This window comes from Centroberyx gerrardi, chromosome 1 (assembly GCF_048128805.1).
Source record: "Centroberyx gerrardi isolate f3 chromosome 1, fCenGer3.hap1.cur.20231027, whole genome shotgun sequence".
Lineage (NCBI taxonomy): Eukaryota > Metazoa > Chordata > Actinopteri > Beryciformes > Berycidae > Centroberyx > Centroberyx gerrardi.
In genome coordinates, this window is record NC_135997.1 from 11,444,769 (window position 1) to 11,458,241 (window position 13,473).

Consider the following 13,473-nt stretch of genomic DNA (forward strand, 5'->3'; position numbering starts at 1 on the left):
TTGCTCAGAAAAGTACAGGCAGGAGTTTGCAATGATGCAGATATTGCTTTGCCCTCCACACACATATCTCTCTCTCTCTCTCTCTCTCTCTCTCTCTCTCTCTCTCTCTCGGTGTGTCTGTCTCTCTCCCTCTCTCTCTCTCTCTCTCCCTCTCTCTCCCTCCCTTGCACTCGTGTGTGTGCGTGTGTGTGTACGCGCACTCAAGCACCTATTATCACATGTAACGCACTCAGTGAAGTAGGAAAAAATTAAAGGTCAATATTAAAGCCTTACCAGCCATATACTTGGCTACTTAATCATCACTAAAGCATCAAAATGTGCTCTGTACTGCAGTCTCATAAACAAGCATTGCTGGGATCTTTTTATTTTCCTCATTGGGTTTTACTGAATCAACTGGAAAAAAGATCAACCTCTGCTCAACTTGTATCAACATCACACTGATATTTAATATCTCACCTCTCCCTTCACAGCAGTTCATTTTAAACCCACACATTCCTTTCACAAGTCCTTTTCCTTTCTGTTTTGTTTCCAGAAAATCCCTCCTGTATAACTTGAAATCTGTTTTTAGTCTCATCTCCCATTGCCTGTTTTCATAATCTCACTTCCTCGCCCAATTCAGCCCACATCCCTCTTTTAACTGTTTTTGTCATTGACTTTCTTTTCCTGTGTATTTCTCTACATTCCTAACTCTCTATCTGGGTCATACTGTGTCAATTACATTTTAACAAACTGTGTTTCATCCTCATAACACTGCCAGTTCCCGGTACACAAACTAGTTAACTTTGTGCAAGAGAATCTGAATCTGATAGAGCTTAGAGCAATTGCACCCCAATAGAGTATTGTATATTAAATTCATATCAATCATACTGATACTGTGATTGTGAATATTGGCTTTATTTTTTAAATTTGTGTTTATGGTACATGTAATCATTGCGTGAAGTAGTGAGGATGCATCAGAAGCATCTGGCAAACAGACGCACTGGAGTGAAAGCCATCAGATGTATTCCCAACTAATGTTTTAGAGTTAGTTCAAGTCTTAAAAAAACAACCAAAAAAAGGAATATAGACATAAAACTTGAGACAAATTCTAAAAACTCTATTGCAAGTCATATTACAAGTGTAATGACTGTCACAATAATCATAATGACATGATATTTTGTCCATATCATCAAACCTTACACCCAAATCAACATATTAAATCGACTATTTGTCCCAACCTGGGATTACAGCAGAGTCAAGATGATAGTAGTCAAGATGATAGTGAGTTAATTTGAAACGTCAGATTTTACTAGCATTTCACAAAACACACAGAAAACTCTGAACAAGAGATGAAAATCACATGACGCGCAAGGAAAACAGACCTGGGTCAAACAGTATTTTGTAAATAAGCTTTATGATTTGTTGTGTCCTCAGATGCCATGTGAGTGGGATTTTGTCACCAAGGACATTACAATGTGATAGAAAGTTTAGACAGTCACAGGAAAGAATTTGGAAGTGAGTATACTTTGTATACTTTTCTGTCGACCATATGTCTGACACTATCTGAATTATCCTGATGTGGCAATATAATGTTTTCTGTAATTCAGATCAACCTCCTGCCTTGAGCTACAACACAGAGAATGAGAGCTTTGTGGACTCATGTTTTGTTTGTCTGAACTTTTAGATAAAAATAGACCTTGTTAAGTATGTTGTCAAGTCCAAACCACAAAATGTACAATTACTATCAGAAAATAATTTTGACACAGTTATCCTTAATTTGAACTTCATTCTCTATGGAGAAATATACCTGTGTGCCCTTAAAGATTAACAAGCAAGATAAATTATTCTCTTTTATTTCTGGCTATGGCAGGCCAGTACAAATTAAACTGTCCTAAGGCAAAATAATATTATAACATATTTCAAGGATGAAATTCAACAGTATTCCATTTCAAAGATTAAAATAGACTTTTATTTTATTAAAACAAACATAAAACACTTAACCAAACACAACATTGGACAACTACATTTAAGTTATATATTAAAGAGGGCTTGTTTTTATATACAGGGTGAATTCTGAACACAGCCAGAGGACGTTGGGAGGACTGTGAAGATAAGCACAGAAATAGAAGAAGTAGAAAATCATCGGTCTGAGAGAGAGAAAAGATAGAGAGGTAGAAGAAGGAAAGAGAATGAGAGAGATCACAGATTTGACAACTGGAAAAAAGATGTAGGTGGTCTCGCAAAGCCTGGTCAGCAGTGACCATTTGTTTATTTTTCTACACAAACATAACTCGCCATATGTTATGTGTGCTACAGAGCTCAGCTCTTTTTTCAGAGTTTCTAGGAAATAATATAATTCATTGCAACAAACTGCTACAACTACGTCATCCAGCTTCTGGCTGGCTCACTGGCAGCCAGCGTTCATCATGGCTCACTAAAGAAATTGAATGAAGTGCTTCCCAGGATGGGAGCAATTGTTAGGTAATGTGGATGAAAGGAGTAACACAAAGCTAAAAATAAACCCATCAGAGAAAGTGGACAAAAATGACTATTTCACTCTGCCACTATCTCCCCTTGCTGTCACTTCTTTCTTATCTTCTCCCCTCCTCTCATCGCCTCTCCTCCTTATCTCTCTTTCCAAAAAATAAAAAGAGGATCCCAAGACGAGGAAGCTGTGAGATGCCGCCTATTGTTAGGGCTTGTGGATATGGATCTGGGTGTAACGGAGGTCACTTTCTGTGGTGGGGTGTGTCAGAGTGAGTCTCAGGGGCAGAGAAAGGAGGACAGGAATGGGACTTAATACTGTTGTGTTTGCTGAGTGCCTCGTCAAAGTCTAGCTGCTGGCCGTTGATGGAGACGTCCATACAGCCGTGGTAGAAGGCCGTCACAGGGGTGGCAGGTAATGGGACCTCATCTGAGAGAGAGAGAGATGCAGAGAGAGAGAGAGAGTAGGACAGGGACAGGAATGGTCAGTGGGAGTGGTGATAGTAGGAGATGATGGTAAGGTGGGTGAGTGGAAGATAGGTTGGGGAGAAACAGAAAAGAGAGAGAAAGAGTAGAAGAAGGGGAAGGGGAGAAGGAAAGAAATAGTAAAAAATCATGTACTTTGTCCTTACAGTCTTCACAGTCAGAATAAATATCACATTTGGTAAGCAAACTTAATGCATCACTCGGCCTGGACCATATTTCCCCATCTTTTTCTATCATACCAATCGATTCTGAACAAAATCTATGACTGCTCGCTCTGTATTGAGAAATTTTCCCCCCCAAAATTATCTGGAGTAATGCCTTTCTCGTAAAGTTTTGGTGCAACCTTGGCCAATGCTTTCGCACCTCCTTGTTTACTCTATTCTGTCCGGCTGCAGCTTGTGCCACTCTGTCCGGCTGGAGCTTGTGCCACTTGTGCAAAGTTTTCAGGTCATGGATATGCTGAAAATTAAATATGTATGTGTCTCATTGCAGAGTGAGCATCAATATGTTGAAAAACACAAGCTTTGGGTGCTTTTGGGGTCGATTCTTTTGAGTATCAAGAGACAAGTAGCTCTACAGTGAAGCAATCGAGGAGATTTTGGTCAGAATCGATCAGTATGATGGAAAATGATAGGAAAATAGGGTCCAGGTCCAAAATGTCCGGAGTTACGCTTCAACCAACCTGGTATCCCGCCAATATAGGTGCTGACGGGCTTCTGCATGGTGGTGTTGAGGCGATCCAGCGCCTCTTGCAGGGCATCGAGCTTTATGTAGTCAACAGTCGAGGAGTTGGCTGAGATGCGGATTTCCGTGGGAGTGACAGTCAGCTCCACCGCCAGACGGTCGGGGTAACACAGCATCAGTGACTCCAGGGTCGCCACGGAAACACCATCCAAGAACACCTGCAAGTTCTGGAGCAGTGAGGGCGATAAGGGTGCAGGGTTAGTGTGTGTGTGTTTTTGTGCTTGTGTGAGTTCCTGAATTTCCCCTAGGGGATCAATAAAGTGCAATATTATCTTATCTTATCTTGTGTCCTTATCTCCGACAAAAGCGTGAATGAACTCACCGCATCTTCTACTCCCTGCGTGACCACAGAGACCGACAGAGGGACTGTGTCGTTGTAGACGAGAGCGAAGAGGACACCTGTACTGCTGGATGGACGAATGTTCAACCTCACATCCACTTTCCAGCTCCCAGACTCATCTAGAGACACATACACATACACATACACGCACACACACACACACACACACACACGCACACACACACACAAACAAATTGCTGTTGTCAGGGTGAAAACTATGGAAGCGTATTGCATTCACCTGCAAAAATTCAGCCAGTTTTTTTTTTATTTAATGACATCTTTTCTCAGAATTATGAGAAAAGATGTCATTAAATAAAAAAAAACTGGCTGAATAATTCTGAGAAAAGATCTCATATGACACAGGTATTTAATTTAATCCAATTTTATGTCTGTCTTGGTTTGAGACACTGGGAGATACAGCTGTCTTTGAGTAATATAGATGGCACTGTCATTAGTTTGTTGACTATGCACAGGCACCTTAGGACTTTAGGGTTGCACAGGTGGAAAGTCAACTCTGATCTGCTTAATAGTAGATGCGTTACACTGCCCAGAATAACCAGAAAATAAGACTTTGAGTTTGGGCATTTAGCCTTCAAAATAAGAGTGCAGAAATATACCTTTAAACCAATTTATTTGTATTTCATCATTACAACCAATAACCGAGCACACTGATGTATATTGTATGTCATAATAATCATGTGAAATACCATAATATGTGGCATTTTTTTTTAACTATAAAGGCTGCATGTATTACACTGTGCAGCAGGCATACTGAATACTGACTAAATTGGACACTGCACAGGGCACCTTTCATTGCTAAAGCACAAGATCTATGTCAAAACACTCCTACCACTTGGGCCTACATGTTAGTGTGTTGTTAAGAGTGTTTTGACATATATCTTATGCAGTAGCAATGAAAGGTGACCTGTGTAATGTTTAATGTGTGTAGCCTATGTAGTCCAAAAATGGCAAACCTCTGTTAAAATGTTGAGGGGAACTTTCAACAAAATGATTAGAAGAATTATTCTCATAGAAAAACATTGCATGGCTGCATGCACAGTATATAAGCCTTTTTTGTGTTCGTACCTTCCTCACTTATACGCTTTTGTTCATTTGTGCACTTATATGTAGTAAAACAATTTTTGCATTTAAGGTACTTACTATCTGCTTTTGATTTACTGATTGTATAGTTGTATTTTTTGTGTGCAAAATCAAGTTTTTTCGTCAACATTTGCGTGCATTAAACATTAAGTTTATTTCTAGAAACGATGCTTTTATTCTGAAAAAGATCGGACCAGAAGTCTTTTTCTAGTTCATGACATTGCGTTATCTCCAGGATCAGTTGAGCCAATATGGCATGATTCACAGATATAAGGTTATGCTTCTGAAATGTATTCAAGCTGGCTGTGTGGTGACTCAAGACACTCAAGACAGTCAGGCAATTGTCACACAGCTGAACCTAAATCATACTCGTTCTTAAAATGCCCTTCAGACTCTCATAATCCACCAGTGTGCATGTGAAATATACCGCTACAAGCACACATCATCTCTGCCAAATTTATCAAGATCATTATCTCAGAATTATGAGATAATTATGTCAGAATTATGACATAATTATCTCAGAATTTGAGATCTTTTCTCAGAATTATAAGATCTTTTCTCAGAATTATGAGATCTTTTCTCAGAATTACAGTATAAGATCTTTTCTCAGAATTACAGTATAAGATCTTTTCTCAGAATGATGAGGTCTTTTCTCAGAATTATGAGATCTTTTCTCAGAATTATGAGATCTTTTCTCAGAAATGTGAGATAATTATGTCAGAATTACGAAATCATTTTCTTGGAATTCTGACAAAAGATGACCGCTGGGCTTATGCAACCCTTTCAAAAAACCTTTGAGTAATTTTGAAAATGCATGGTCATCAATTTAAGCCCCTGTTTCTCAATTGCTGAAAAGTTGAAATTGTGTCACTAATGTCGTCACTTCACACCAGTGATATGGAATATAATGGAACATATGGAGAGTTACCTAGTTTATATCTAGCTTCTATCCATGCTGGTCTACATTACTCACTGTAGTCGATGTTGAAGTTTGCCAGTCCTGCCCCAGTGAAGTACGACCCTCGCTCCACATACACAAAGCAGTGTTTACTCTTCTTCTCCTGGATGACCTCCTTGACCCCAGAAGCCCCCTGGTTCATCAGGTTCCAGCCCCGGATACAGCCGTCCAGCCGAGGGTTAATCTAAGACAGACACACACACATACACATACACACTGATACCACCACTATGGCTTTTCCGTCTTTACTACATCTTTACTATATTAGTTCACTAAAGCAAATTCCTGCACATTCATGGTACTCTGTTACTAAAGTCAGGGTTCCCACATCTTTTCACTGATGAAATTCCAAAATTTTGATGACTTCTCCACGACCCCTTCTCAAATTATCATGACCAAATTTGAATGAGACTGTATTAAAAAGTAACAGTCAACTACACTAACTTTAAGCATCAGTTTGTTTTTCACTTAAAAATCAAGGATTATGATATTTTAACTCTGTCAACAAAAAACAGTCAACAACCAACAATATTTTCCTCCAACAGCGAGGTCTAGACTTTTTTGGATTTGACAGTATTCAAGAAAAAAAAAATCAATTTTCAATTGAATTCAATTCAAATTTCATGACTTTTATCATTTTTCATAACTTCTCCAGGCCTGGAAAACACAATTTTAAAATCCCATGACTTTTCCAGGTTTTCCAGGAGTGTGGGAACCCTGTAAAGTAATTCTGAAACAGTTATCACATATAAGACATAATTAAATTCCATCACGACTGATGGGTGGTTGCTATGTACATATGCCTTTGGGACAGCCTGCTTACAGGCTTGATGACGTTGTCGGTGCGGTTGGGCAGACCGGCGATGTAGACCTTGGTCTCCAGTTTGCCGTTAACGGAAGTGAAGAGACTCTCGGGGCTGTTGATGCTCATTACCGCCTCCTTGCTGATCTTCACACTGATGCTGCTCTCCAGCTCGTCCACAGAGATCTACATGATACACAACATAGTACTATTATCTATACTTTGTGTACAGATAACTGTACTCAAATTATACATACTTCTTATATATCTACACCTGTACAGCATGTCTGAATGTCTGCGTGTACTGAAATGTTCATGTCTTGTGTTGTTTTTGCTTTGCTTGTAAATACTGAAAACTTTAAATAAACTTAAAAAAAAGAAAAAAGAGTTTATCTACTTGCACTCCAGCTCATCCGCAGCCACTATCTCAGACATGAGGGACAGATTTGCGAGTATGTAGAGACAGCTCTTTCTTACCACGTGCCACTGTCCGTCATTGATGGCTTTGCCTCCACTGGTGACCTTGAATGTGTGCTGGTTCTTGAACTGGACTTCGATGCGACCGCCCCTAAGCCCCAACATGAACCACGAGTCCTGGGAAGACTCGGCGTACAGAACCACTCCCTCCGGGTCAAATGTACGGAAGTCAAACTCTGCAGCGAACCTAACAGTCAAAAGGGACAGAGAAGTGAGTCTGCAGAGTCATCTAGCCGGGATGCATTAAGAAAGTAAGTACAGGACTACTTTTTCAATGTGTGTGTGTGTGTGTGTGAGACCCTCACTTTGTGTTCTCTGGCAATCGGAAGCGCAGATAAATGACAGGAAGACCAGCGAACTGCTCCCCCAGGTAAAGCATCTCGGGGTGTTTGTAGTCGTACAGCTCCACACACACCGGGATTTTCTCACAGTAGCGTTCATCCTCCGCCAGACGGAGACCCTGCCGGCCGTCACAGTGGCACACGTAGCTGCCCACTGTGTTTATACACGTGCCGTCACACGCACTCAGCTCGCACTCGTCCACATCTGTGACGACACCAATAATAAAATCTGTGATCTTTGATTCGATTTCTATCATGCTAGTCTTATTTAATGGGAGATGTAAGCAGGGTTGGGGCCATTCTTGAATTCAATTGAGAATGCATGGTATATTCCAATTCAATTTCTGGAGGTGGAGTTGGAGTTGCACCCAGCTTTAAGGAAACAGAACTGGAATTGAATTGGAATGACATGAAACAGAAGTGAATTCCATGAAATTCAACTCCTAAGAGAGGTTGTCTTGACTTGCTAAACATCAAACATTATGGATCAAGTGAAAGACAGTTAAACAAATCAAATTCAATCAATCATAATGTATGTATTACAATTACATGTTATGCAGCAAATACCACCTGAAAGGTACCTTTAACATTTTATTATATTCAGTATTGATAATCTATAACACTACATGTAATCTCAGATAAGTGAAGGAAAAAACAACAACAAAAAAACAAAAAACAGTATTTCATTAAATTAAATTCAACTGCCTGAAAGTCCAGTTCAATTCGGATTCTGTCTCCTGTAGGTTTTTTTCAAATTCAAATTCCAATTCCTCAGTTGAATTGGAATTGGTGAGTTCATTCATGAATTGACCCCAACCTTAAATGTAGGATTATCTGTGTACTATCCAAGGGATTCCGACAAGCCAATAACTGGCTCCCTGTACTCAGTTCTGTGACCTGTTGGGAGTTTTGTGAGTGAGATTACGTGACTCCATGGTGCTCCTTGTGGTGAGAAAGCTGCAGTACTGTCAGGTCTCACCATTGCAGATTCTGGATGTGAAGTTATATTTGAATCCCGGGGGACACTGGCACTCATACATGCCGGGGGTGTTGACACACTTAGCCGGCTCTTCACAGATACTGGGGTACATTATGCACTCGTTGATATCTGGAAACAGTAAACAGAGAGTGACAATGACTAACTATGTTTAGGAGCCCTTGCAGTATGAACTACCAGAGAGCAGATACATATAAAATACAACTGAATTGGAACTGAATGCCACTAAAACATTAGTAGATGGAGGAAATGAAGACATGTGACTAAAATTACATTCTAAGTCTCCACAACCCATCAAACAAAATCTGAGGAGAACAAATTTGTCAAACTGACTCACTCCATGTTTGTGAAGACTTTGTACTTAACAAGCATTCAAAAGACAAACATTGAACTGCCCGCAAAAGTAGGGCAGATAGAAAAATGTGCAAATGAGACAAGAAGAATACAAATTATAAGCAGGTGTTAATAGCCCAGGGGTCCCAGGAGGCTGATGGTGTGTTTACAGCAACAAGGATGAACCATATTTTCAGAGGTTAGTGAACCCGGGGCTTTCACATTCAATTACATAAGAGTTCAGCTCAGGTCAACTATCTTCCCCCGTTAGAAATAACAAATCGCTCTGGGAATGAGGAAGGCAACAGCTGGGAGAACAGAGCTTTTGTTCTGAAGTGCATAGGGTTCCACCATCTATATGCATAAATAACAAAAAGGGGGTAATCAAGTAGAATAATACACTGTCTAGAAATATGTATGTGTTTGCTCAGCTGCTAAGCAACACTCTATAGGAGCTGCGTTTTCCCCACAGGCTTAAATTGCAGCATAACTAAAACAGCTGGTTGCCTCTATACATGCCGCATAAACCAGATTCACACGCACACATAAAGCAACTCCTTTCTCTCAGTGAAATCAATTCACCCTTGAATGATTAATAACATTATTACACTGTTTACATCATTAGCAGTTACAGAAATTGGAAGTGAACTGAACTGAGTCTTACCTATGCAGTTGATTCTGTCATTGATGAAGTAGCCGTCGTCACACATGCAGCGGAAACTTCCAGGGAAGTTGTAACACTTTTGGTTGCATCCTGCTACATCTGAACACTCGTCGATGTCTGCCGAGTCAACAAGTCATTGCACAGTATGTATAAACAGCCAGCTACATCATTTCGAAAAGCTGAAATAATCAGTTTCAAAATGAATGATTGAGTCTGATTTGACTTGAACAGCTCTTTGTAAATATGGGTGAATTTTTAACTCTTGGGTGCAAAATAAGTAGATACAAAATTAAAAGTAATGGGAATTCTACAGCATGTTTGCAGATCAAGTGCGCATCATTTCAAATTACTTGCTGTGTGTTTATTTGGCCATTGGAAGATGAGACTTGACATCAGGGCTGGGCAATAATTCAATATTATCATTTATTGTCTTTCAGTGGAATCATATTATGATGATATGAAGACAGTTTGATATCGTGACGCACAATTCTGCTGTGTAAATTGATGACAACAAGCAAATTTTATTTTAAAACTCTGACAAAATGAGGTATGAAACATTTCAAGGAATATTACTTGAAAATGTGTTTTGTTTGACATCACACTTAAAATTACCATGTATTTCAATGCATGGAACATCAAAGCCACCCTTTGCCTTGATGGAAAGGCAAAGGCTTTGGAAAGAAATTCATACATCAGGCATCAACTTCACTATTTATATTTGTCTAAGAAACTAATTTCAAGCATTTAAGCATAAGCCTTTAGATCAAAATGGCTTTAAGATAATGAAAAACTTGGTACATTCAATCAGGTGTGTCCAAACCTTTGACTGGTAGTGTATATCGCCCAGCCCTACATGACATGATACAATAGAGACAGAAAATCCAGTCTCACATCAGTCTTCATCAGCACTCACCATCCTCGCAGCGCGGCCCCGTCCAGCCAGGCTTACACACACAGGTGAAGGAGGCCTGGCCGTCCACACAGCGCTCTGAACCCTCCTTGTAGCATGGTAACGGCAAGCACTGGTTACTGATCTCTGCCACGCAAAACAAAGAGTTTGGACACACACACACACACAGGATGTAATCAAAACATACACAGGACTCGCCAGTGTTTATGGTACGAACAAACGCATGAGGGATAAAGGTTCAACAAAAAAGGAGTAACCGTCAGAGGCAAATCACCTGGAAATGTAAGTTAACAACAATTCAACAATTTGAATGGCTTGAGACTTGACTTGACTTGGGTTTTGGTGACTTGGAACTTGACTTTCACTTGTACTTTGATGAGTTGAAAAGGTTTCTAAAGTCTTGACAAAAGATCTTCTGTTTGTGTAAATGACTTAGATTGAAAGTGATGAGATTTGTTCCACCACACAACTGAGTTTAAATTCTGTTTTCTGAATTTGTATGGAATGATTGAATTTATTGATTTATTTATTAAGTTGAAACTGATTATAGAAATCAAACTAATGATGCACTTACCAAGTTTTTATACTATTCAAATTATATTGCATTTAAAAGTCCTAGATATTTTGTTTTCTTTAAGATATTAAATTGATACTGGACTCTTGATTTGTGACTTGACTTGGTGTTCTGCATTTAGACTTGAGACTTGACTTGAGACTTGTGCCTCAAGACTTGAGACTGACTTGGGACTCGAGCAGAGTTGACTTGGTCACACCTCAGTTGTACCCAATTGGTGGCCCTGAACCCAGAGGTACCTCACAGACTAACTGACAGAACAATACGAGGAAAGCAATTTATGACTTTTTTCATTATCATTGCACACTGCATAAGATGAAAACCATGTAACAGAAGTGCAAACATTTTCCACTGAAAGGATGCATACGGCCCCTCACCTTTCACACAGGTGCGCAGGTCCGATGGGATGCTGTCAGAGTTCTGGTTGTTGATGCCGACACGATGCGAACCCAGACACACTGCAACAAAGAAGCGTTATTTGTAATAGCGCGCCTGAAAAGGCAGAACAATAATGACACCGCAAATTTAACATGAACAAGAATGCGGCGGAAATAAATGAGAACACATCAGTGAATTCTGGAAACTTACCAACATATTTGGGGTAGAAGTACTCCTGAAAAAAATGAACAGAGTATCAACAAACTAAAGCCTTTCATTGCGCATTTCTTTTATAAGATTTTTAGAGTTCTACACTTGACAATAGGGTCAAGAAACAGAGTTACAGGGAAGATGAGAGAGGGTGAGTCAAGAGAGAAAACAGAGCCAGCTGTGCTCAGATCTGATCCAAAACAGAAACCTTAACAAAACATCTGAATGAGTCGACACTCAAAGGTCACGATGCATGTTTCTTTTTGTTTTCATTTTATTGGACAGAAATCAAATGTTTTAGCACTGCAGTGTTATTGCTGTCCTAGTTACTGTCTTACCTGATGACACATGCACAGCACACACACACCAGCCCCTCACCCACCCACACACACACACACACACACACTAACTGTTATCACTAGATACACAAGAGATGGTTCAGTGACTGTCTGATCTCTCGCTTGCATTTTCTCTCTTTGTCTATGCTCTCTCTCTGACTTTTCTTACTGTTTCTTGCCCACATCCTCCCATCCTTCCCTTTAATAAGCATGTGACTTGGTGACATGAAACGTCAGCGTTCCTCACCGTCTCCGGCTCGTTCTCAAAGATCTCCCTGGCCTCCTCCTTGTTGCACAGCTCCTCGATGCACTCTCTCTCCAGGTTGCCCTTCTTGCTCTCCTCAAACAGAGAGTTGGCTCTCCTGTGCCTGGTCAGGAACTGGGAGGCTGTGTTCTGGCTCAGGACTGGGAGAGCAGAGTGCACACACACACACACACACACACAAATAGTATAACAGTGACTGTAGAAGCACATGAAAAGATCAGTCATAGCTATCACACCATTATAGGACTGCTATAACAGACTGTTACAATACACTGTATTAATGCGCTGTTATAATGCACTGTTAACACCATGCTATATCAAAACTGATCAAAATAGAGATAGATCTGTTGTCTAAATTCTGTAAGTAATGTTTGTATGACAGTGGTACTTTCTACTTTGTGATTGATACAGGTGGAAAAATAAATCGTATCCCACATACAGCTACATTATAGTGGCACATGATTGATCCCAGAAGTGAAACTCTTGTGTTTACTCATGACTGGACAGATGGCCGATGTGTGGCTGCAGGACAAAGTGGACTAACGTTAACTCTCCTGTGAATTGGCCTAAAAGGATCATTGCGAAACCGTTATTTTTCCCAGAAATGACCTCTGGTTGTTGTAACACGCCGGTCATGTTCATGTCCAAGCGATTGTTTCACGGCGTCTTTATTAATGGAGAAAAGAGTCATGAACTATATTTGAACTGAGTTATAAGTTACAATCCTAAAAGTCTGGGGGAAACTCTCTGGTGTTTGACACCCAGAAATCTCCATCAGGCTTAAACCTGGTTCGTTTTAAAGCGGAACACCAAAACCCCGCAATGAATAAAAACAGGCTGTAACAGGCGCGTGAACAGTATTTTACCGTGTGATATCCCTAAACTAAACATTCCGGTATACTTACATCGATAGGCATCGATGAGCGACACAAGAAATACGAGACAAGCCAAGGATTCCCCAAGTGCCCGTTTCTTTCTCCACATAGTCGAGCCGTTCAGCTGCTAGGCCACGGTTTGGCTCTGAGAGGAGTTCAGGTTCTGCGCGAGGGGGGAAAAAAACTTTATTCTTCCCGAAAGTGTTTTCGCCTGCTG

At 40.2% G+C, this 13,473-nt stretch overlaps 1 protein-coding gene across 1 annotated transcript; it reads right to left on the reverse strand.

Annotated features, from left to right (window-relative positions):
• Positions 1-1,323: 1,323 nt before the first annotated feature.
• On the reverse strand, positions 1,324-13,422 carry pros1 (protein S). Its single transcript, XM_071904495.2, has 14 exons — positions 13,287-13,422; positions 12,364-12,521; positions 11,779-11,803; positions 11,568-11,648; positions 10,620-10,742; positions 9,707-9,823; positions 8,692-8,820; positions 7,677-7,917; positions 7,372-7,558; positions 6,916-7,080; positions 6,108-6,276; positions 4,016-4,152; positions 3,632-3,860; positions 1,324-2,893 (listed from the first exon to the last, which is right to left on the reverse strand). Exons 1-14 carry the CDS (start codon positions 13,363-13,365, stop codon positions 2,709-2,711), a joined length of 2,025 nt encoding a protein of 674 aa, XP_071760596.2. The 5' UTR covers positions 13,366-13,422; the 3' UTR covers positions 1,324-2,708.
• Positions 13,423-13,473: the final 51 nt, after the last annotated feature.

What these genes read in the sequence shown, in the direction of transcription:
- pros1 (XM_071904495.2), bottom strand. Translation starts at nt 13,365, where the DNA reads ATGTGGAGAAAGAAACGGGCACTTGGGGAATCCTTGGCTTGTCTCGTA. An exon ending in TGACAGAATCAACTGCATAG is followed by an intron (nt 8,821 to 9,706) that starts GTAAGACTCAGT and finishes TACTGTTTCCAG; the next exon opens with ATATCAACGAGTGCATAATG. An exon ending in AAACTTCAACATCGACTACA is followed by an intron (nt 4,153 to 6,107) that starts GTGAGTAATGTA and finishes ATGTGTCTCTAG; the next exon opens with ATGAGTCTGGGAGCTGGAAA.